The sequence below is a fragment of the Scyliorhinus torazame genome, chromosome 1 (genome assembly GCF_047496885.1).
Source record: "Scyliorhinus torazame isolate Kashiwa2021f chromosome 1, sScyTor2.1, whole genome shotgun sequence".
Classification (NCBI taxonomy): Eukaryota; Metazoa; Chordata; class Chondrichthyes; order Carcharhiniformes; family Scyliorhinidae; genus Scyliorhinus; species Scyliorhinus torazame.
This window is the reverse complement of record NC_092707.1, coordinates 223,768,038-223,789,330: the sequence shown is the minus strand read 5'-3', so window position 1 is coordinate 223,789,330 and position 21,293 is coordinate 223,768,038. Positions and strand designations below refer to the sequence as shown.

Below are 21,293 nucleotides of genomic sequence, written 5' to 3'. Positions count from 1 at the left end.
TTCAAATATCAGTTGAAAGGAATTCCGGACCGGCATGTTCCTGTGCAGAAGAAAGATAAATACGGCAAATTTTGGGAACCTTGTATAACAAGAGATATCGTAGGCCTCGTCAAAAAGAAAAACAAGGCATTTGTCAGGGCTAGAAGGCTGGGAACCGACAAAGCCTGTGTGGACTATAAGGAAAGTAGGAAGGAACTTAAGCAAGGAGTCAGGAGGGCTAAAAGGGTCACGAATAGTCATTGGCAAATAAGGTTAAGGAAAATCCCAAGGCTTTTCACACGTACATAAAAAGCAAGAGGGTAGCCAGGGAAAGGGTTGACCCATTGAAGGACAGGCGAGGTAATCTATGTGCGGAGCCAGAGGAAATGGGCGAGGTACTAAATGAATACTTTGCATCAGTATTCACCAAGGAGAAGGAATTGGTGGATGTTGAGTCTGGAGAAGGGTGTGTAGATAGCCTGGGTCACATTGAGATCCAAAAAGACGAGGTGTTGGGCGTCTTGAAAAATATTAAGGTGGATAAGTCCCCAGGGCCTGATGGGATCTACCCCAGAATACTGAAGGAGGCTAGAGAGGAAATTGCTGAGGCCTTGACAGAAATCTTTGAATCCTCAATGTCTTCAGGTGATGTCCCGGAGGACTGGAGAATAGACAATGTTGTTCCTTTGTTTAAGAAGGGTGGCAAGGATAATCCAGGGATGAGCCTTACGTCAGTGGTAGGGAAATTACTGGAGAGAATTCTTCGAGACAGGGTCTACTCCCATTTGGAAGCAAATGGACGTAATAGCAAGAGGCAGCATGGTTTTGTGAAGGGGAGGTCGTGTCTCACTAACTTGATATTCGAGGAGGTCACAAAGATGATTGATGCAAATAGGGCAGTGGATGTTGTCTATATGGACTTCAGTAAGGCCTTTGACAAGGTCCCTCATGGCAGACTGGTACAAAAGGTGAACTCACATGGGATCAGGGGTGAGCTGGCAAGGTGGATACAGAACTGGCTAGGTCATAGAAGGCAGAGAGTAGCAATGGAAGGATGCTTTTCTGATTGGAGGGCTGTGACAAGTGGTGTTCCGCAGGGATCAGTGCTGGGACCTTTGCTGTTTGTAGTATATATAAATGATTTGGAGGACAATGTAACTGGTCTGATTAGTAAGTTTGCAGACGACACAAAGGTTGGTGGAATTGCTGATAGCGATGAAGACTGTCAGAGGATACAGCAGGATTTAGATTGTTTGGAGACATGGGCGGAGAGATGGAGTTTAATCCGGACAAATGTGAGGTCATGCATTTTGGAAGGTCTAATGCAGGTCGGGAATATACAGTGAACGGTAGAACCCCCAGGGGCTACAGGATAAGGTGATGTTGAGAACAGGAGTAGGAGAGGGGAGGTTCTCCGAGATCTATAAGGAGCTGATGGAGTGGGAGGGAGCCCCGATAGGGGAGGTGAAGAGAAAGTGGGAGGAAGAGCTGGGTGGGGAGTTTGCGGCCAGGTTATGGGAGGAGGCCCTGAGAAGAGTTAATGCATCCTCCTTGTGCACCAGGCTCAGTCTGATACAGTTTAAGGTGGTCCACAAGGCACACATGACAATGGCCCGGAAGAGCAGGTTCTCATGAGGTGGTGGAGGATAGGTGTTGGCGCTGTGCGGGGGTTGCTGCGAACCATGCCCATATGTTTTGGGCATTTCAGAGGCTGAGTGCTTTGCTGACGTCATGTCAGAGGTCTTAGAAATGAGGGTAGCTTCCGAGTTCAGAGGTGGCGATCCCCGGGAGCCCAGGGGGCGGGGGGGGGGAAGAGAGGCCGACGTCCTGGCCTTTGCCTCCCTGGTGGCCCGGAGACGGATCTGACTAGAGTGGAGGGACTCGGAACTCCGGAAGTCGGGGTTGTGGGTTAGCGACATGGCGGGGTTTCTCAGACTCGAAAAAATTAAATTTGCTTTGAGGGGTTTGTTGCAGGGGTTTGCTTGGAGGTGGCAGCCGTTCATCGACTTCTTTGAGAAAAATTAAGCTGTCGGGAAGGGGGGGGGAGGGCATGGGAGAGACGAGTAAGGATAGGCTGGGGAAGGTGACATTGTTTGTGTAAGCCATGTTGGCTGGGGGGTGGGGGGGTGGCTGTTGGTTATATTGTGTTTTTGTTTTTGTTGAAATTTAATGTTCAAAATTATAATTGCCTGAATAAAATATTTTCTAAAAAGAGTGTGTGGGGATTTGAGTGCTAATATGCAAATACAGCTTGGCAGCCTCTCGGGTGCCAATCCCGACCCCGGCGAATTCAACACCATTTTTCATTGGAATCGCTCGTGCTATCCTCATAGCTACAGTTCTTTATCCCTGGAATCATTCTTGTGAATTTCCTCTGTATTCTCTTCAGTGTCTTCACATCCTTCCTTAAGTATGGTGCCCAGAACTTGACACAGTACTCGAGATGAGGCCGGATTGATGTATTTTCAAGTTCAGCCTGACCTCCTTACTCTTGTACTTAATACTCCAATTAATAAAACCTAGGAGACAATACCCCAATTAATAAAACCTAGGAGACTATGTGCTTTATTAACTGCTCTCAAAATTCCCTGCCACCTACAATGACTTATGTACATATACACTTTGTTCCTGCACCTCCTTTGGAGTTTCCCCCTTTATTTTATACTGTCTCTCCACATTCTTCCTGCCAAAGTCAATCACCTCAGGCTTCTCTGCATTGGACTTCATCTGCAACTTGTCTACACAATCCACTGTGTGTTTTGAAGTTCAGGACTGTCCTCATCACAGCTGACAATATTTCCAATCTTCGTATCATCTGCAAATTTTGAAATCATGTTTCAAATGACTGAATACCGCAGTCTAGGCCATTAATAGATATCTGGAAGAGCTTGAGTCCCAACACTGACCCCTGCAGAACTCCGTTACAAATCTTCTTCCAACCTGAAGGACAACTATTTATCACTACTCTGTTTCCTGTTACTCAGCCAATTTCTCAACCAAGTGCTATCTTTCCCTTTCATTCAATCAGCTAGAATTTTACTCGCAAGTCTGTTGTGTGGCACTGTATCAAATGCCTTTTGAAAATCCATATACACCACATCAACGTGTTACCGTTAACAACCTTCTCTGTGACCCCCTCAAAAAACTCCGGAAAGTTAGATAAACATGGTTTTCCCTAAATTAATCCATGCTGGCTTTCGTTGATTATCATACACTTGTCTTAGTGACTATTGCATTTATCCCAAACTATATAATTTGCCTACCACTGAAGTCAAACCAACTAGTCTGTAGTTGCCGACATTATTCTTGCATCCCTTTTTGAACAAGGGTGTAACATTTGCAATTTTCCAGTCCTCCATCACCACCCCTGTGTCTAAGGAAGACTGGAATTGTCACTGGTGCCTCTAATTTTTACACTCGCTTTGCTCAGTACCCTTGAATGTATCTACTACCTTCTCCGTCTCAATTGTAAATTCTCCTAGTGTACCAGTTACCCCTCTTGCTTCGTCCTGGGTAATATCTTCCTTTGTGAAGACAGATCACATTTCCCACATTACTTAATTTATCTGTGTCCATTTACAGGCTGTACCCTCCTCACAGCTTGCTTTCCTACATATTGTTGTATCATCTGAAAGCTTGGCCACAATATAGTCTGCTCCCTGCGGCAGTCGAATGGTTAGTTTGGCAACCTGAAAAGGACCCATTTATCCTGACTCTCGTTTCTTTTTTTTTTAAGAAACAAAATTCCAATTCAGGGCCAATCCACTTACCCTGCACGTCTTTTTAGTTGTGAGCGTGAGACCCATGCAGACACGGGGGAAATGTACAAACTCCACGCCAACAGTGACCCTGGGCCGTTATTGAACCTGGTTCCTCGGTGCCGTGAGGCAGCAGTGCTCACCACTGCTTCACCATGCCGCCCTTTGACTTTCAGTTTCATGTTAGTTCGTCAATGTTAATTCCCAGCACATGAGCTCTTCTGCAGTAACCTACGTGGCACTTCAAAGAATTGCTTTTGGAAATCCAAATACATTTGGTCCATGGGATTTGTGCACCTTTAGTCCTATTAGTTTCCTATTTATTGTTATCCTGTGTACTTTTTCACGGATTCAAAAGGTCACTTCGTCATTTTTAAATTTGCACAATATGCTGCACTGATCAATGAGGGGAAAAGTGATTGTGACTATTTTAAGTTCCTCTCTCCCTTTTCATCCCTCCCCCCTTTTCTACCATTCTTAGGGGTGTTTTTTTTTGTTCTACTGTTAAGACAGATACAAAATTCTTGTTCACAGCCTCTGCCATTTCCTTGTTTCCTCTTATTGATCAGTGCAGCATATAATTTCTTGTGTAAATGTTTTAATGGCGCAGTGACCTTTTAGAACCTGTGAGAAAAAGAACACGAGATGACAGTAAACAAATGTTCTTAAGTGGCCAACATGAGACCTACCAGATGTCTGCCTGAAAAAACGATTTGGTCACATGATAGTCTAAAAATATTGCCCTACTTATCTGTGGATCTAAACATGAGTATCTTAAAAATAGGAGCCAAATCATCAGTGAAAGGTTTTAAGTTATTAATGCTATGTTGAAATCTGCCTTTGCTTTGTTGTTTAACTGATTCTAGAATGAAGAGTCTTGTTGTGTAAGTCATGAAATGCACACCAAACGTCCCAATATGGCATGCAATTGATGGGCACTTGCCGTGTTGTTGTCCCATTGTTTCCCCAATCTGTAACCTCACTTTGGTCAGTGTATTTTTCTGATTTCATTTCAGTTACGGTGCACCAGACACGATGATCCAAATGGCTAACTTCTGTGGGGTATCATTCCATGTCCGAGTTCCTGAGCTCTTTGCAAATCTGAATGTACCCAAGTTTCTTAGCTTGCTATATTCAGGAAGCACCAGTCATTCGATGGAGTGACAGCCTTACTGTAATGATTTGGTTTTCTGTAAGACTGATCTATGTAAGAGCATTTGAAGATCAAAGACTGACGTTACAATTTATTTAAAGGTTATTCCTGTACCCGGTACTGAACAGTTATTGTTGGTGGAACTAGTGCGATCCATTAGTGTAATGAGGGCTGAGACTGTTATGCAGACAGTGAAGGAAGTGTTAAAACAGCCGCCGGCCTCAACTAAGGAGAAGGTATGTTGAGTATCAATTTCAAAAACGTTAGTACGGTTTAATGGTTTATTATTTTACTTTGTTGCTGATCACAGATAATTTGAATCACGGCTTTTACCATGTTTTAATATCAAGCGATAACTAGCCATAGCCAAAAACCATAGCCATTATATCAGTACTATAGATCAATGAAACGCAATCTGTTATTTTCTCTGACTACTTGTGAATTTTGTCAACTTATCATGACACAACGAGGTACTCTTTGCCTTCTCTTATAAGATAATCAATAGCAATCCCTATAAATTAAAATTGTGTGCCAACAGTATGCAGTCTTATCCACTATAATCCTAACTTGTTATTTCTCCTTTTGTACTTATCAAGAACCTCTTAGACTTTCTAATTTCTCTTAAAGTTTTTTAACGGCTTGACGTATTTTTAATATCAATTCCAATTTTTTTAATAGGATGTCTGTTAATCTTTCATGCTTCACCCTATTAGATGCTTCCTCATAAATTGTGAGGCATACTTTAAACATAATATTAAAGACACAAAATGCTGGCAATACTCAGCTGGTCAGGCAGCATCTGTGAATTGAGAAACCGAGCTAACATTTCACATCAATCACATTTTTCATCAGAACTGCAAGTTGGATATTTAAATGTTTTTAGGCAAATACTGAGACAAATAAAGGATGGGGGGTGGTGGGTGAGGGAGGGGGGGGGGGGGGGGGTGATGATGGTGGAAAGCAGGAGTGATTAAATTATGAAAGGGATGGATCGAGAGGAAAACGGAACCATTATTAGCATCTGTTTTCCAAAAAAAAGAAATGATTTGGAAATGGTAAAGAGATTGATTAGTGAATATTTCTCTTTTTTTCCTCTCTATACTACAGCATTTGTTTAAATGACAAGACAAAGCTATATTTTTAGCACGATAAATATAGCAGTAAGTGAAATCCTAAGAATATAAGTTCAGAACATATCAGGAGACATGAATTTAAAAAGTAGATTAAACAAGGTACTAGCTATATTCTAAAAGAGGGAGTTTCTATTAGATCATGGATGGACAGCTGACATATGTTCCTTGCAATTCTTGTGTCATGTGGAAACTTCAGGGCACTTCATGTGACTTTGGGACTATGTGTGTAGGAAGTGCCTCCAGATACTTGAGCTTTAGGTTTCCAACCTTCAAGTGGGTAGTTGGAGTCACTGCGCAGCATTAGGGAAGGCGAGTGTTTCCTTGATTGTACCTCATTTCCCCGGCAGCAGATTCACCAACATCTCCTTCCTAGTTGGACTGGGCAAGGAAGTTTGCCTGGACGTTTTCCAGAAATTCCTCCCACTCCTTACCTATCCGTAATGACAGTTCGAAAGACACGAGCAAGCACAAAGTTGCACCAAAGTCCAGCTGTTTCTCTTGAAACATTCTGCCTGACATGCTGAGTCTTTCGAGAATTTTCTGTTTTAATTTCAGAGTTCCAGTGTCTGTTTTCTAATTAATGTCTTATCCACCTTATTTGAGTCTTTAGGTTGAATTCTAAGTAGTCCATGTTCGATTTGGATTATTTTCTGTAGTGTACACCAATCTCTCTCTATTCCCAAGCTTCTCTTAGAATATCAACATCATTGCTTCTCGGCCTTTTGGCTAAGATCAAATGTAGTATATGCTCTACCCTTTGGTTCAGATCTGGTATGTCTTTCTTGTGGGGACCATGAATTGGATTCAATTTGAATTTGAATTGGTTTTTGGAGCAGGCATGGAGCTGGATTAGGGGTTCGCTCCTGTCCACACTCTGAGCCCTGGCTTAGTAACTCAGAAAAAATAATAATTTTTAAAAAAAAAGAATATCAGCATCATCTTTCTCCAGGTGCTTGATATTATACTCAACCTCTACATAATGATGTACATTGTTTGTTGCTCACGTTATCTGTTTGATGGGGTGGCACGGTGGTGGAATGATTAGCACTGCTGCCTCACAGCACTGAGGTTCGATCCTGGTCCCAGGTCACTGTCCGTGTGGAGTTTGCACATTCTCCCCATGTCTGTGGGTCTCACCCCACAACCCAATGATGTGCAGGCAGTTGGATCGGCCTTGCTAAATTGCCCCTTAATTGGAAAAAAAGAATTGGGCACTCTAAATTTATGAAAAAAACGTTATCTGTTTGGTGGTTATTTGGCAATTGAATGCAGTGCAGTACTCCTTTGTACAATGGAGCACCTGTGGGCACTGGAGACATGGTAAAGGCATGTGGCAGTCACTGTGTGGTGATGACCAAAGGTTACTTATTGTTCAAAAATGCAAAAACATGTATTTCAAATTAAACGATTTGTCTTAACAAATGTTTTATGTTTCAGAAACAGCTTCCACTGGAAGTTTGTATGCTGCAGTTTTTCTATGCATACGTACAAAGGTAAAATGCTTTAATTGTAATGTGCTTTAATTGTGTATACTATCCAGAATGTCACAGAATAGAATTCATAAAATATCTACAGGGCAGAAGGAGGCCATTCAGCCCATCAAGTCTGCAGGGTCGCTCTGAAGGAACACCATACCATAGCCCACTCCCCAGCCCTATCCCCGTAACACCACTTAACCTAGAATCATAGAATCATAGAAGTTTACAGCATGGAAACAGGCCCTTCGGCCCAACCAGTCCATGCCGCCCAGTTTTTACCATTAAGCTAGTCCCAGTTGCCCGCACTTGGCCCATAACCCTCTATACCCATCTTACCCATGTAACTATCTAAATGTTTTTTAAAATACACAATTGTACCCGCCTCTACTACTACCTCTGGCAGCCCATTCCAGACACTCACTACCCTCTGAGTGAAGAAATTGCCCCTCTAGGCCCTTCTGAATCTCTCCCCTCTCACCTTAAACCTATGCCCTCTAGTTTTAGACTCCCCTACCTTTGGGAAAAGATGTTGACTTATCTATGCCCCTCATTATTTTATAGACCTCTATAAGATCACCCCTAAGCCTCCTACGCTCCAGGGAAAAAAGTCCCAGTCTATCCAGCCTCTCCACATAACTCAAACCATCAAGTCCCGGCAACACCCTAGTAAATCTTTTCTGCACTCTTTCTAGTTTAATAACATCCTTTCTATAATAGGGTGACCAGAACTGCACACAGTATTCCAAGTGTGGCCGTACCAATGTCTTGTACAACTTCAACAAGACGTCCCAACTCCTGTATTCAATGTTCTGACCAATGAAACCAAGCATGCCGAATGCCTTCTTCACCACCCTGTCCACCTGCGACTCCACCTTCAAGGAGCTATGAACCTGTACTCCTAGATCTCTTTGTTCTATAACTCTCCCCAACGCCATACCATTAACTGAGTAGGTCCTGGCCTGATTCGATCTGCCAAAATGCATCACCTCACATTTATCTAAATTAAACTCCATCTGCCATTCGTCGGCCCACTGGCCTAATTGATCAAGATCCCGTTGCAATCCTAGATAACCTTCTTCACTATCCACTGTGCCACCAATCTTGGTGTCATCTGCAAACTTACTAACCATGCCTCCTAAATTCTCATCCAAATCATTAATATAAATCACAAATAACAGTGGACCCAGCACCGATCCCTGAGGCACACCACTGGTCACAGGCCTCCAGTTTGAAAAACAACCCTCTACAACCACACTCTGCCTTCTGTCGTCCAGCCAATTTTGAATCCAATTGGCAACCTCACCCTGGATCCCGTGAGCTTTAACCTTCTGCAACAACCTACCATGCGGTACCTTGTCAAAGGCTTTGCTAAAGTCCATGTAGACAACGTCTAACTGCACTGCCCTCATCTACCTTCTTGGTCACCCCTTCAAAAAACTCAATCAAATTTGTGAGACATGATTTTCCACGCACAAAGCCATGCTGACTGCCCCGAATCAGTCCTTGCCTCTCTAAATGCTTGTAGATCCTGTCTCTCAGAATACCTTCTAGCAACTTACCTACTACAGACGTTAGGCTCACCGGTCTGTAGTTCCCAGGCTTTTCCCTGCTGCCCTTCTTAAACAAGGGCACAACATTCGCCACTCTCCAATCTTCAGGCACCTCACCTGTGGCTGCCGATGATTCAAATATCTCTGTTAGGGGACCCGCAATTTCCCACAACACCCTGGGATACATTTCATCAGGTCCCGGGGATTTATCTACCTTGATGCGCTTTAAGACTTCCAGCACCTCCTCTAAAAGGCACAGTTCAGAAGAATGTACAGGTCAGGAGAACCTGGAGTTTCATGTGAAGTTGCAAGACATGGAGAGAGTAGTTAGTAAAGAATATAGGATCTTGAACTTCCTTAATAGCAGCATTGGGTACAATGCATGGAAGTTTTGATAGACATTTATAAAGTCCTGATTAGGCCACAATTGCAACCAGTTCTCGTCACCATACTTTGGGAATGATAGAAACTAGGAGCAGGAGTAGGCCATTCTGCCTTTTGAGCCTGCTCTGCCATTCAATATGATCATGACTGATCCTCTCTCTCAATACCATATTCCCGCTTTCTCCCTCAACCCCTTGATGCCGTTAAAATCTAAAAATCTATCTATCTCTTTCTTGAATACATTCAGTGACATTGCCTCCATAGCCTTCAACACCAAGGCCCTGTATAACAGTCGGAACATAAGAACATAGGAATTAGGAGCAGAAGTAGGCAATTCAGACCTTTAAGCCTGCTCCACCATTCAATCAGATCATGGCTGATCTCTTCCTGGTCTCAAATCCACCACCCCACCTGTTCCCCATATCCCTTTAACCTGGTTTTTAAATATCAAATATATCTATCTCCTTCTTGAAACCATTTAATGACTCCTATTCCACCGCACTATGGAACAGTAGTTCCACAAATTCACCACCCTCTGCGAGAAGTAGTTCCTCTTCATGTCAGTTTTAAATCTACCGCCTCTCAACCTATATCCGTGATCTCCTGTTCTAGATTACCCCACAATTGGGAACATTTGGTCTACGTTTACTTTATCAATCCCTTTTGGTATTTTATATACCTCGATCAGATCCCCTCTCATCCCTCTAAGCTCCAGCGAGCATATGCCAACTATTTAATCTCTCCTCAACCCTTTCACCCCCAAAATCAATCTGGTGATACTCCTCTGAACTGCCTCCAATGCCACCATGTCTTTTCTCAAATAAGCAGACCAAAACTGGACACAATACTCCAGATGTGATCTCACCAACACTATATACAATTGCAACAACACTCTATTTTTATACCCCAGACCTTTTGCAACAAACACTAACATTCCATTTGTCTTTATTACATGCTGTACCTGCATAACCAATTTTCTGCGATTAATGAACAAAGCTACCTTGATCTCTCTGCTCCAACGCATTTTGAATCTGCTTTCCATTTAGATAATTAGCCTTTTTATTTTTTCGGCCAAAATAGATAACCTCACACACATCTACAATAAACACCATCTCCCAAATTTTGGCCCAATCTCCTAGCCTATCTATATCTGTCTGTAAAATCTTTATCTCCTCTTCACTGCTCTCATATATATATTAATATCATACACAAATTTGCGAAGTTACACTCTGTCCCTGCTTGCAGATCATTTATATAGATTGTAAACAGTTGAGGTCTGACGACTGACCCCTGTGGCACCCCACTAGTTGCACTTCGCCAGCCAGAGAAGGGCCCATTTATCGCCACCCTCTGCTTTCTGTCAGTCAGCCAATCCTCAATCCAATCCAGTGTTCTACCCCCAATCTCCTGCAATCTCACGTTCTGGATCAGTCTTTTATGCGGCACTTTATCAAACGCCTTCTGAAGTCTAGATATACCACATCAACAGGTTCCCCATTATCCACCTTGCTGGTTATGTCCTCAAAGAACTCTAGCAATTTTGTCAAGCATGACTTACCCTTGGTAAAACCATGCTGACAATGGTTGATTGAGCTTTGTCTTTCCAAATGTTCAGTCATCTTCTCAAAAACTGATTCCAGCAACTTCCCCACCACAAAAATCAAGCAAACCCGTCTATAGTTTCCTCCTTTTTGCCTCTCTCCCTTTTTGAATAAGGGCATCACATTAAAGTGTTCCATCCTCCGGGACACTCATTTTAAACTCATTCTCTTGCAATAAAAGCCTTCAGAAAGCCCAAATACATCTTATTGGTTATCCCTTATCTATTCTACATCCTCAAAAAACTCTACAATCAATTTTTTGAGCATTATTTGCCTTTCATAAACCTATGCTTGGCTTTGCCCAATCCCGTTAATGCTTTCCAAATGATGCAATGGTCTTGGGGAAGGTGCAGAAGAGATTTTATCAGAATAGTTTGAGGAATGAGGAATTTTAGTTACAAGGTGAAGCTCGGGTTTTTCCTGAAGCAAGGGTAATTGAGGGGGGATATAATAGAGATGTACAAGAGGTTGACAGAGTTAAATAGGGTTGATGAGGGGAAACTTCTATCAGCTAGTCGTATAAGGACAAGTGGATACAGATTAAAGGTTTTGGGCTCAAGGGGGAGATATGAGGAAGAGATTTTTTACGCAGGGAGGGGTAATGACCTGAAACTTGCTAGCTATGAGCATGGTGGAATCGGAGATGATGAATGATTTCAAAAGGAAATTGAATGTGCACTTGAAGGAAATAAACTAACTTAAAGGGTTATGAGTACAGAGTTGGAGAATGGGACAATTGGATTGCCCTACAATGATCTTCCCAGGAATCAATGGGCCAAATGGCCTCCTGTGCTGTAATTTTTTTTTAATTCTCCAATTAAGGGGCAATTTAGTATGTCCAATCCACCTACCCTACACATCTTTGGTTTGTAGGGGTGATACCCACGCAGACACGGGGAGAATGTGCAAACTCCACACGGACAGTCACCCTGGGCCAGGATCGAACTCGGGTGCTGGGCGATGTGAAGCAGCAGTGTTAACCACTGCGACGTGTGCTGCCTTTTCCTGTTCTGTTATAATGGAGAATCTAAACTCCAAAAACACTCAATGATTTCTTTTTTATAAATACATAGAGTAAAAGGATAACAAAAGAAATATCAGGGCCAAGTGGGAAACCATAAGGGTTACCTGTGTGGAGGCAAAGGATATGCGTATGGATCTTACAATCGGGAGGGGGTTTATGAAATCATTGATTAAATTAACAAGTGAGAGATGAAATATTAAGGGGTTAACGTCTTTGAAAGTGGATAAATCACGGGCCTGGTTGAAATGTATCTTGTTAAGGGTAGCCAGAGAAGATTGAGCAGAAGCTCTGACCATCATTTTTGAAATCTCTTTGGCAACAGTCCTGGAGCTGGAGGACTGGAAGACAGTTAACATTCCATTGTATCAATCCCCATAGAGACCGATAACATTTAGAAAGGGATTTTAATTTCTAGCACCCAAGATTGATGGGTGTTTTTGTGATTGGGGTTCCACGGGGCTCAGTGTCGGTCCCTTGCTTGTCAATGATTTTGAATGTAGGGGATATAGTTAAGAAGTTTTCTGATGATACAATAATTGGCTATGTGGTTAATAATGAAGAAGAAATCTGTAAACAGATATCAATGGACTGGGTGGAATAGTGGCAAATGGAGTTCAAACTGAAGAAATGTGAAATAATGAATTTGGAGAAAGAAAACTAAGGCAAGGGAATACTCAATAAATGGTTGGATAAAGAGAGGTGTAGAGGAACAGAGGGGCCAGAAGGCAGGTGGACAGTTGGATAAGGTGGTCAAGAAGGCATATGGGTTACATTAGCTGAATGTATTGTTATGGGCAAGGCGTTTTCAGAACCCCAAAATATATCATGGAGTTCAACCAACCCCTCCCTTTAATGTATTTGTTGCTTTTCCTAGCACACTGCTTGTTCCTTAGGTGTGGGATTACAATTATGGACACATGGGTTTTTAAACACAAAACAATGTTTATTCCATGAACTCAACTTAACATCTTAAATAAACATTGGATCTCTTAACACCCCTTCAAAGATAACTCAGAAAATATTGCAACAGTAAATAATTCCTCAAAATGTTCCTTCAAACTTCCAAGAGACTTAACACCTTTAAACAGAATCACATCGGGTTAAAGGCTTTACTATTATGAGTTTAAATCGCCCAAATGATCCAGAGATAGTCTTTCATGGCAGAGATCCAGCTCACTGCAAACACAGACACACCCAAGTTCTTTTTCAAAACTGCAGCTCTCTGGAAACACACAGACACACACAAGATGCTTTTTAAAACTGCAGCTCTCTGGAAACACACAGACACACACAAGCTCTTTTTCAAAACTGCAAAACTAAACTGCAAAATGGCTGACCTGACCTCAGCTCTACCCACTCTCTGACATCACTGTTTTCTTAAAGGTACATTGCTTAAACATCCATGTCTTAAAGGTACTCTCACATGACAGTATAAACAGGGAGGATATGCTATAACTATAAAACACTGGTTAGGCCACGTCTGGAGCACTTTGTATAGTTCTGGTCACCGCAGTATGGGAAAGATTTAATTGCACTCGAGTGCGATACAAATATATGAGAGGATGTTGCTTGGACTAGAAAATTTCTGTTATGTAGATACGTTGGATAGACTAGGATTGTTTCCATTGGAACAAAAGAAACTGTGGGAGATCTAATTGCAGTGTATAAAATTGTACGGACTGCAGATAGATTGAGTAGGAAAGTCCTATTCTCCTTAGTTGAGGGATCCATTAACGGGGAACATAACTTGGGGTAGAAGGTTTAGAGGGAATTCAAGAGGAAATGTTTTCACCCAGAGAGTGGTAAGGCTCTGGAACCCACTGCCTGAAAGGGTGGTGGAGGCAGAAACTCTCATTCCATTTAAAAAGTACCTAGAGATGCACTTGAACTGCCATAACCTGAAAGGTTTTGGACCAAGAGTCAGAGAAAGGGGGCAAATATCTTCCTTCCATGCTGTAATTTTCCATGATTCTATTAAAAGTGCTGTGATGATGCTGTCAGTGGAGATCCACATGCAGAAACGGGCACAGTTGTTTCACCATGCCAGCATCCCAGGTTTGATTCCCGCTTGGATCATTGTCTGTGCACATGTCCTGAAAGATGTGCTTGTTATGTGAATTGGACATTCTGAATTCTCCCTCTGTGTACCCGAACAGGCGCTGGAATGTAGCGACTAGAGGATTTTCACAGTAACTTCATTGCAGTGTTAATGTAAGCCTCCTTGTGACAATAATAAAGATGATTATTATTATAGAAAATAGGTGGTGTATCTGATTATTGTAAAACCATTGTGCAGCAATGCAACATGGGTCGCTACTGGTTGCTATGCACATATTTGCAAATGTTTCGCTGAAAAAAGTCAGTAACTGAAGGCTGGATAATTCCAATACTGAGTGAAGTCAAATATATCTGTTGCTGCTGTCTGCTAACAGCATTGATGCAGGTTGACCAATATTTCTTGGCAGTGGGTAAGACCCTACTGGGAAAAAGAGAAAATATATTTTTTTTAAATGAACATGTTCTCTCATCCCATGTGAAGTTCAGCATAAAGTACAATTAATTCTTGATTGTAAGCTACACTGTAAAAAGAAAAATGTGCATCTTCCTAACCTGACCTAAACTTTTCACAGGATTTCAGTGCAGAATTTAGTCGACAGCTGGCCGTCTCTGTTGACGTTGTTGAAAGATTCTGTTCAACTTTATCTACCGCCGCCTGCGCAATTTCTCATCCTTGGGTAAGCAGAACTACTGAGATTATTCAGGGTAGGAGGAGCATGAAGGCAGGAATTGCATTTTTATGACCGAATAGTTAAACATGGACTTTAAGGCTGCTTGTAAATTGTATTTGGTAGTGTGCAATGACTATAGACTTCTGACACATTGGGCAGATTTCTCCAAAGTGTGGCGGCGGGCGGTTCCAGTGTGTGGCCACCTGAGTTGGCCACTTCCCGACTTAAAATGGAGAACCGCAAAGGCTGAAGGGAAATTCAGCCAACACAGGCAAAAACTAGCAGGTGCAAGTTTACTGTGTATTAGACCCTGCAGAAACCCAAACAGCATCGATACAAGCAGCCATCTGCATAGTAATGTAGCAGCCACCTACATAGTAATGAGCGATCCCCAGGAACAATCGAAACATTTTTTTTTTTTTAATTTTTTTTTTTTTGTGAGTTCAATGTGTTTTATTGAACTATTAGCACAGTTCTCAATGAGTTTGACTCTCTGCTAATCTAAATGTAGTAACTCAGTCCAACTGAATCAGCCTTGCTCTAAGCCACGTGCTGGGGTGTGATGCTGAGGATACACCCTGTCTCACTCTGTAGTTAGTCTGTGGAAAGAGGCAGGGTGTGAGTGCCTCATCCCTTTTATAGTGAGATACCACCCCTGAGTGTCCTGACTGCTCATTGATCATGTCCTATTCTATGTGTTCATTAGCTGCATGTTTGCATAACATGACATCTCCCCCTTTTTTTTGTTTTGTTGGCTTATGTGAATGTATTTACATGTGAACGTGTCTGTCTAACGTGATTGACGGAGGACAACAGAGCAAACAAAACAAACGTTCACAAGTCCAGTCTCTGAGGCTTGCATCTGATCCTGGTTGACCGCCGGAGAGGTGGCGGAGGGAACGACAGCGCCTTGACAGGCAGAATGGATGCCTGACTGGTGTCCTCATGGTGCGAGGTATCAGGAGGTGGCAATTCAACATATGGAAATGGAGGACAAAGTGGTTGGGGGCAGGCAACTTTGCGCAGTGCCCGTCGATTCCTTCGCACGATGGAGCCGTCAGGTCTTTGTGGATGATGTGGACCAGACGCCTATGATCCGTCTTGACAGTGAATGTTGGCAGGCCGTAGACCTAATCATGAAATTTGAGGATGCCGGTGAGAAAACCCAAGCACTCCTTCTCAATCTGTGCATATCTGGTTTCAATGGGCGTCATCGCCCTTGATGCGTAGGCTACTGGTGCCCAGGATGATGTGTCATCTCGTTGAAGCAACACCTCACCGATGACATCCTGACTCGCATCGGTGCAGCACGGTAGCATTGTGGATAGCACAATTGCTTCACAGCTCCAGGGTCCCAGGTTCGATTCCGGCTTGGGTCACTGTCTGTGCGGAGTCTGCACATCCTCCCCGCGTGTGCGTGGGTTTCCTCCGGGTGCTCCGGTTTCCTCTCACAGTCCAAAGATGTGCAGGTTAGATGGATTGACCATGCTAAATTGCCCTTAGTGTCCAAAATTGCCCATAGTGTTGGGTGGGGTTGCTGGGTTATGGGGATAGGGTGGAGGTGTGGACCTTGGGTTGGGTGCTCTTTCCAAGAGCCGGGGCAGACTCGATGGGCCGAATGATCGAAACATCTTAAGGTAAACAAGGCCAAGCCAGACTCCTCGGCGCCAGCAGGAGCCAACACAAAAGAGGTTAACGGACACTTAAAGACCGCCCAATGATCAGGGAACAGCTCCAGTATTGGAGAAATCGAACCAAGCGATTGGAACAAAGTCCAATCACTTGGAACCAGGTACGGGGTCCACCCCGAAGGGCGGGAAGCCCTTGGGGACTATAAAGCAAAGCCCCAAGTTCAAATCGTCCTTCTTGACAGGGTCACTCAGCAACGCGAAGCAACTCCTGAGAGTGAACTGTCCAGCGGCCGCCAAGAAAGTAAGTCTCAAGTCAACGCTCGCTACGAGATAGGCGCTCCGAGCTACCAGTCCATACCAGCTTTTGAATCCTGCAGTTTCAGAACCCGAACAAAAGGCCATTTGTTCCCCTGACCTGGTGGACCAGTCCAAAGCTAAGTATCGGCCTGTTAGTTATAGAAATAGCCTAGAAAGTAGAGTTTATGCATGAGTAGCGATTTACTGTGTATAATAAATGTGTATTGATTTGAATCTTACTAATTGGTGTGTTGAGTTATTGATCATTACTTGAACTTGAACCTCGTGGCGGTATCATAAAGATACCTGCCGACTCTAGAGCAAAGGTTATAAAACAGAGCCAATTGAACCAACCAAAAGTTAGCAACAAGTGGTGGCGTCCCCACTTGCCGAAATGGCGTGACGTCATGCCCAGTTCAGTGCTTGGAGCTTCATTCATTATGCACAAACAAGTATCTTTCCAAATTACCAGGCGGGTCAGGAGCCGATTCTTCCGCCTGCTGTAAGTTGGTGGATTCAGCAGGCCAGGTGCCATATTTAAACACCAGTGCATCACACTCATGTCCCCAGCCCATCTGTCTTCACGTGACCGTATAAAATAGCAGAAACCCAGAGGAAAAAGGCCTCAAGATGTCTGCACCCCCTTTCAACCACCATGCCCTCAAGGACATGTTTTGAGGAGACCGGATGCAGAAGCACGTCCTCTACTCCAAGGAAGCACAGCAAACTCACCTCCCTGGCCTGTGAGATGGTTGTCCAGAAGGTCATTGTGGCTGGCAACAGTGCCATGCAGTGCAGAAAGCGGATGAATTATCTCATCTACTCTGCCAGGGTAAGTCCTCTCTCAGCTCCCTTCAGTATTAACCTCTCAGCATGGCATCATGTGCCCAAGCAGCTACCCTCTTCACTCATCTCATCTTTATGATACCGCCACGAGGTTCAAGTTCAAGTAATGATCAATAACTCAACACACCAATTAGTAAGATTCAAATCAATACACATTTATTAGCAGGAGACACACATCAACACGTTCATGGACGCTTTCATATCACCACCATTCCATCTGTCATTTTCTCTCTCTCATACCACCTTCTGGCCCTTCTAGGCAGAGCTCACCACACACAGGGGACATGCATTTCGCCCAACCTCTGCTCTATCCCTCTGATCACTTGCCTTTCTTTCGTTTCATACAGGGCAAGCTGGTGCAAAAAATGTGAGCGAGTCCAGAGCGGGGAGGGGCAGCACAGATCATTTTCCCTCACAGAATTCAAAGAGGACAAAGAACAAAAAAATGTACAGCACAGGAACAGGCCCTTCGGCCCTCCAAGCCCGTGCCGACCATGCTGCCCGACTAAACTACAATCTTCTACACTTCCTGGGTCCGTATCCCTCTATTCCCATCCTATTCATGTATTTGTCAAGGTGCCCCTTAAATGTCACTATCGTCCCTGCTTCCACCACCTCCTCCGGTAGCGAGTTCCAGGCACCCACTACCCTCTGCGTAAAAAACTTGCCTCGTACATCTACTCTAAACCTTGCCCCTCTCACCTTAAACCTATGCCCCCTAGTAATTGACCTCTCTACCCCGGGGAAAGCCTCTGACTACCCACTCTGTCTATGCCCCTCATAATTTTGTAGACCTCTATCAGGTCGCCCCTCAACCTCCTTCGTTCCAGTGAGAACAAACCGAGTTTATTCAACCTCTCCTCATAGCTAATGCCTTCCATACCATGCAACATTCTGGTAAATCTCTTCTGCACCCTCTCTAAAGCCTCCACATCCTTCTGGTAGTGTGGCGAACAGAATTGAACACTATACTCCAAGTGTGGCCTAACTAAGGTTCTATACAGCTGCAACATGACTTGCCAATTCTTATACACAATGCCCCGGCCAATGAAGGCAAGCATGCCTTATGCCTTCTTGACTACCTTCTCCACCTGTGTTGCCCCTTTCAGTGACCTGTGGACCTGTACTCCTAGATCTCTTTGACTTTCAATACTCTTGAGGGTTCTACCATTCACTGTATATTCCCTACCTGCATTAGACCTTCCAAAATGCATTACCTCACATTTGTCCGGATTAAACTCCATCTGCCATCTCTCCGCCCAAGCCTCAAAACAATCTAAATCCTGCTGTATCCTCTGACCGTCCTCATCGCTATCCGCAATTCCACCAACCTTTGTGTCGTCTGCAAACTTACTAATCAGACCAGTTACATTTTCCTCCAAATCATTTACATATACTACAAACAGCAAAGGTCCCAGCACTGATCCCTGTGGAACACCACTGCTCACAGCCCTCCAATTAGAAAAGCATCCTTCCATTGCTACTCTCTGCCTTCTATGACCTAGCCAGTTCTGTATCCACCTTGCCAGCTCACCCCTGATCCCGTGTGACTTCACCTTTTGTACTAGTCTACCATGAGGGACCTTGTCAAAGGCCTTACTGAACTCCATATAGACAACATCCACTGCCCTACCTGCCTCAATCATCTTAGTGACCTCCTCGAAAAACTCTATCAAGTTAGTGAGACACGACCCCCCTTCACAAAACCATGCTGCCTCTCACTAATACGTCCATTTGCTTCCAAATGGGAGTAGATCCTGTCTCGAAGAATTCTCTCCAGTAATTTCCCAACCACTGAAGTAAGGCTCACCGGCCTGTAGTTCCCTAGATTATCCTTGCTACCCTTCTTAAACAGAGGAACAGCATTGGCTATTCTCCAGTCCTCCGGGACATCCCCTGAAGACAGTGAGGATCCAAAGATTTCTGTCAAGGCCTCAGCAATTTCCTCTCCAGCCTCCTTCAGTATTCTGGGGTAGATCCCATCAGGCCCTGGGGACTTATCTACCTTAATATTTTTTAAGACACCCAACACCTCGTCTTTTTGGATCTCAATGTGACCCAGGCTATCTACACACCCTTCTCCAGACTCAACATCTACCAATTTCTTCTCTTTGGTGAATACTGATGCAAAGTATTCATTTAGTACCTCGCCCATTTCCTCTGGCTCCACACATAGATTCCCTTGCCTATCCTTCAGTGGGCCAACCCTTTCCCTGGCTACCCTCTTGCTTTTTATGTACGTGTAAAAAGCCTTGGGATTTTCCTTAACCCTATTTGCCAATGTCTTTTCGTGACCCCTTCTAGCCCTCCTGACTCCTTGCTTAAGTTCCTTCCTACTTTCCTTGTATTCCACGCAGGCTTCGTCTGTTCCCAGCTTTTTAGCCCTGACAAATGCCTCCTTTTTCTTTTTGACGAGGCCTACAATATCCCTCGTAATCCAAGGTTCCCGAAAATTGCCGTATTTATCCTTCTTCCTCACAGGAACATGCCGGTCCTGAATTCCTTTCACCTGACACTTGAAAGCCTCCCACATGTCAGATGTTGATTTGCCCTCAAACACCCACCCCCAATCTATGTTCTTCAGTTCCCGCCTAATATTATTACAATTAGCCTTCCCCCAATTTAGCACATTCATCCTAGGACCACTCTTATCCTTGTCTACCAGTACTTTAAAACTTACTGAATTGTGGTCACTGTTACCGAAATGCTCCCCTACTGAAACATCTACCACCTGGCCGGGCTCATTCCCCAATACCAGGTCCAGTACTGCCCCTTCCCTAGTTGGACTGTCTACATATTGTTTTAAGAAGCCCTCCTGGATGCTCCTTACAAACTCCGCCCCGTCTAAGCCCTGGCACTAAGTGAGTCCCAGTCAATATTGGGGAAGCTGAAGTCTCCCATCACCACAACCCTGTTGTTTTTACTCTTTTCCAAATTCTGTCTACCTATCTGCTCCTCTATCTCCCGCTGGCTGTTGGGAGGCCTGTAGTAAACCCCCAACATTGTGACTGCACCCTTCTTATTCCTGATCTCTACCCATATAGCCTCACTGCCCTCTGAGGTGTCCTCCCGCAGTACAGCTGTGATATTCTCCCGAACCAGTAGCGCAACTCCGCCTCCCCTTTTACATCCCCCTCTATCCCGCCTGAAACATCTAAATCCTGGAACGTTTAGCTGCCAATCCTGCCCTTCCCTCAACCAGGTCTCTGTAATGGCAACAACATCATAGTTCCAAGTACTAATCCAAGCTCTAAGTTCATCTGCCTTACCCGTAATACTACTTGCATTAAAACATATGCACTTCAGGCCACCAGACCCGCTGTGTTCAGCAACTTCTCCCTGTCTGCTCTGCCTCAGAGCCCCACTGTCCCTATTCCCTAGTTCTCCCTCAATGCTCTCACCTTCTGACCTATTGCTCCCGTGCCCACCCCCCCTGCCATACTAGTTTAAACCCTCCCGTGTGACACTAGCAAACCTCGCGGCCAGGATATTTATGCCTCTCCGGTTTAGATGCAACCCGTCCTTCTTATATAGGTCACATCTGCCTCGGAAGAGCTCCCAGTGGTCCAGATAACGGAATCCCTCCCTCCTACACCAGCTGTTTAGCCACGTATTTAGCTGCTCTATCTTCCTATTTCTAGCCTCACTGGCACGTGGCACAGGGAGTAATCCCGAGATTACAACCCTAGAGGTCCTTTTAACTTTCTGCCTAGCTCCCTGAACTCCTGCT

General features: G+C 44.1%; 1 protein-coding gene and 1 non-coding gene across 10 annotated transcripts in view; both read left to right on the top strand.

The window, feature by feature from the left end:
• Window positions 1-21,293, top strand: part of dop1a (DOP1 leucine zipper like protein A) — a 431,858-nt gene that overhangs the window by 336,067 nt on the left and 74,498 nt on the right. For 8 of the 9 annotated variants that reach the window (XM_072502754.1, XM_072502737.1, XM_072502726.1 and 5 more), the window contains 3 exons: window positions 4,992-5,126; window positions 7,461-7,516; window positions 14,691-14,795. In XM_072502754.1, coding sequence (XP_072358855.1) covers window positions 4,992-5,126; window positions 7,461-7,516; window positions 14,691-14,795 — 296 coding nt within the window. The remainder of the gene's footprint in view (window positions 1-4,991; window positions 5,127-7,460; window positions 7,517-14,690; window positions 14,796-21,293) is intronic. The other variant, XM_072502731.1, reaches the window with a different exon arrangement.
• Window positions 6,730-6,929, top strand: LOC140430874 (U2 spliceosomal RNA). The gene has a single exon (XR_011949574.1). It is a non-coding gene; the product is annotated as a U2 spliceosomal RNA (small nuclear RNA).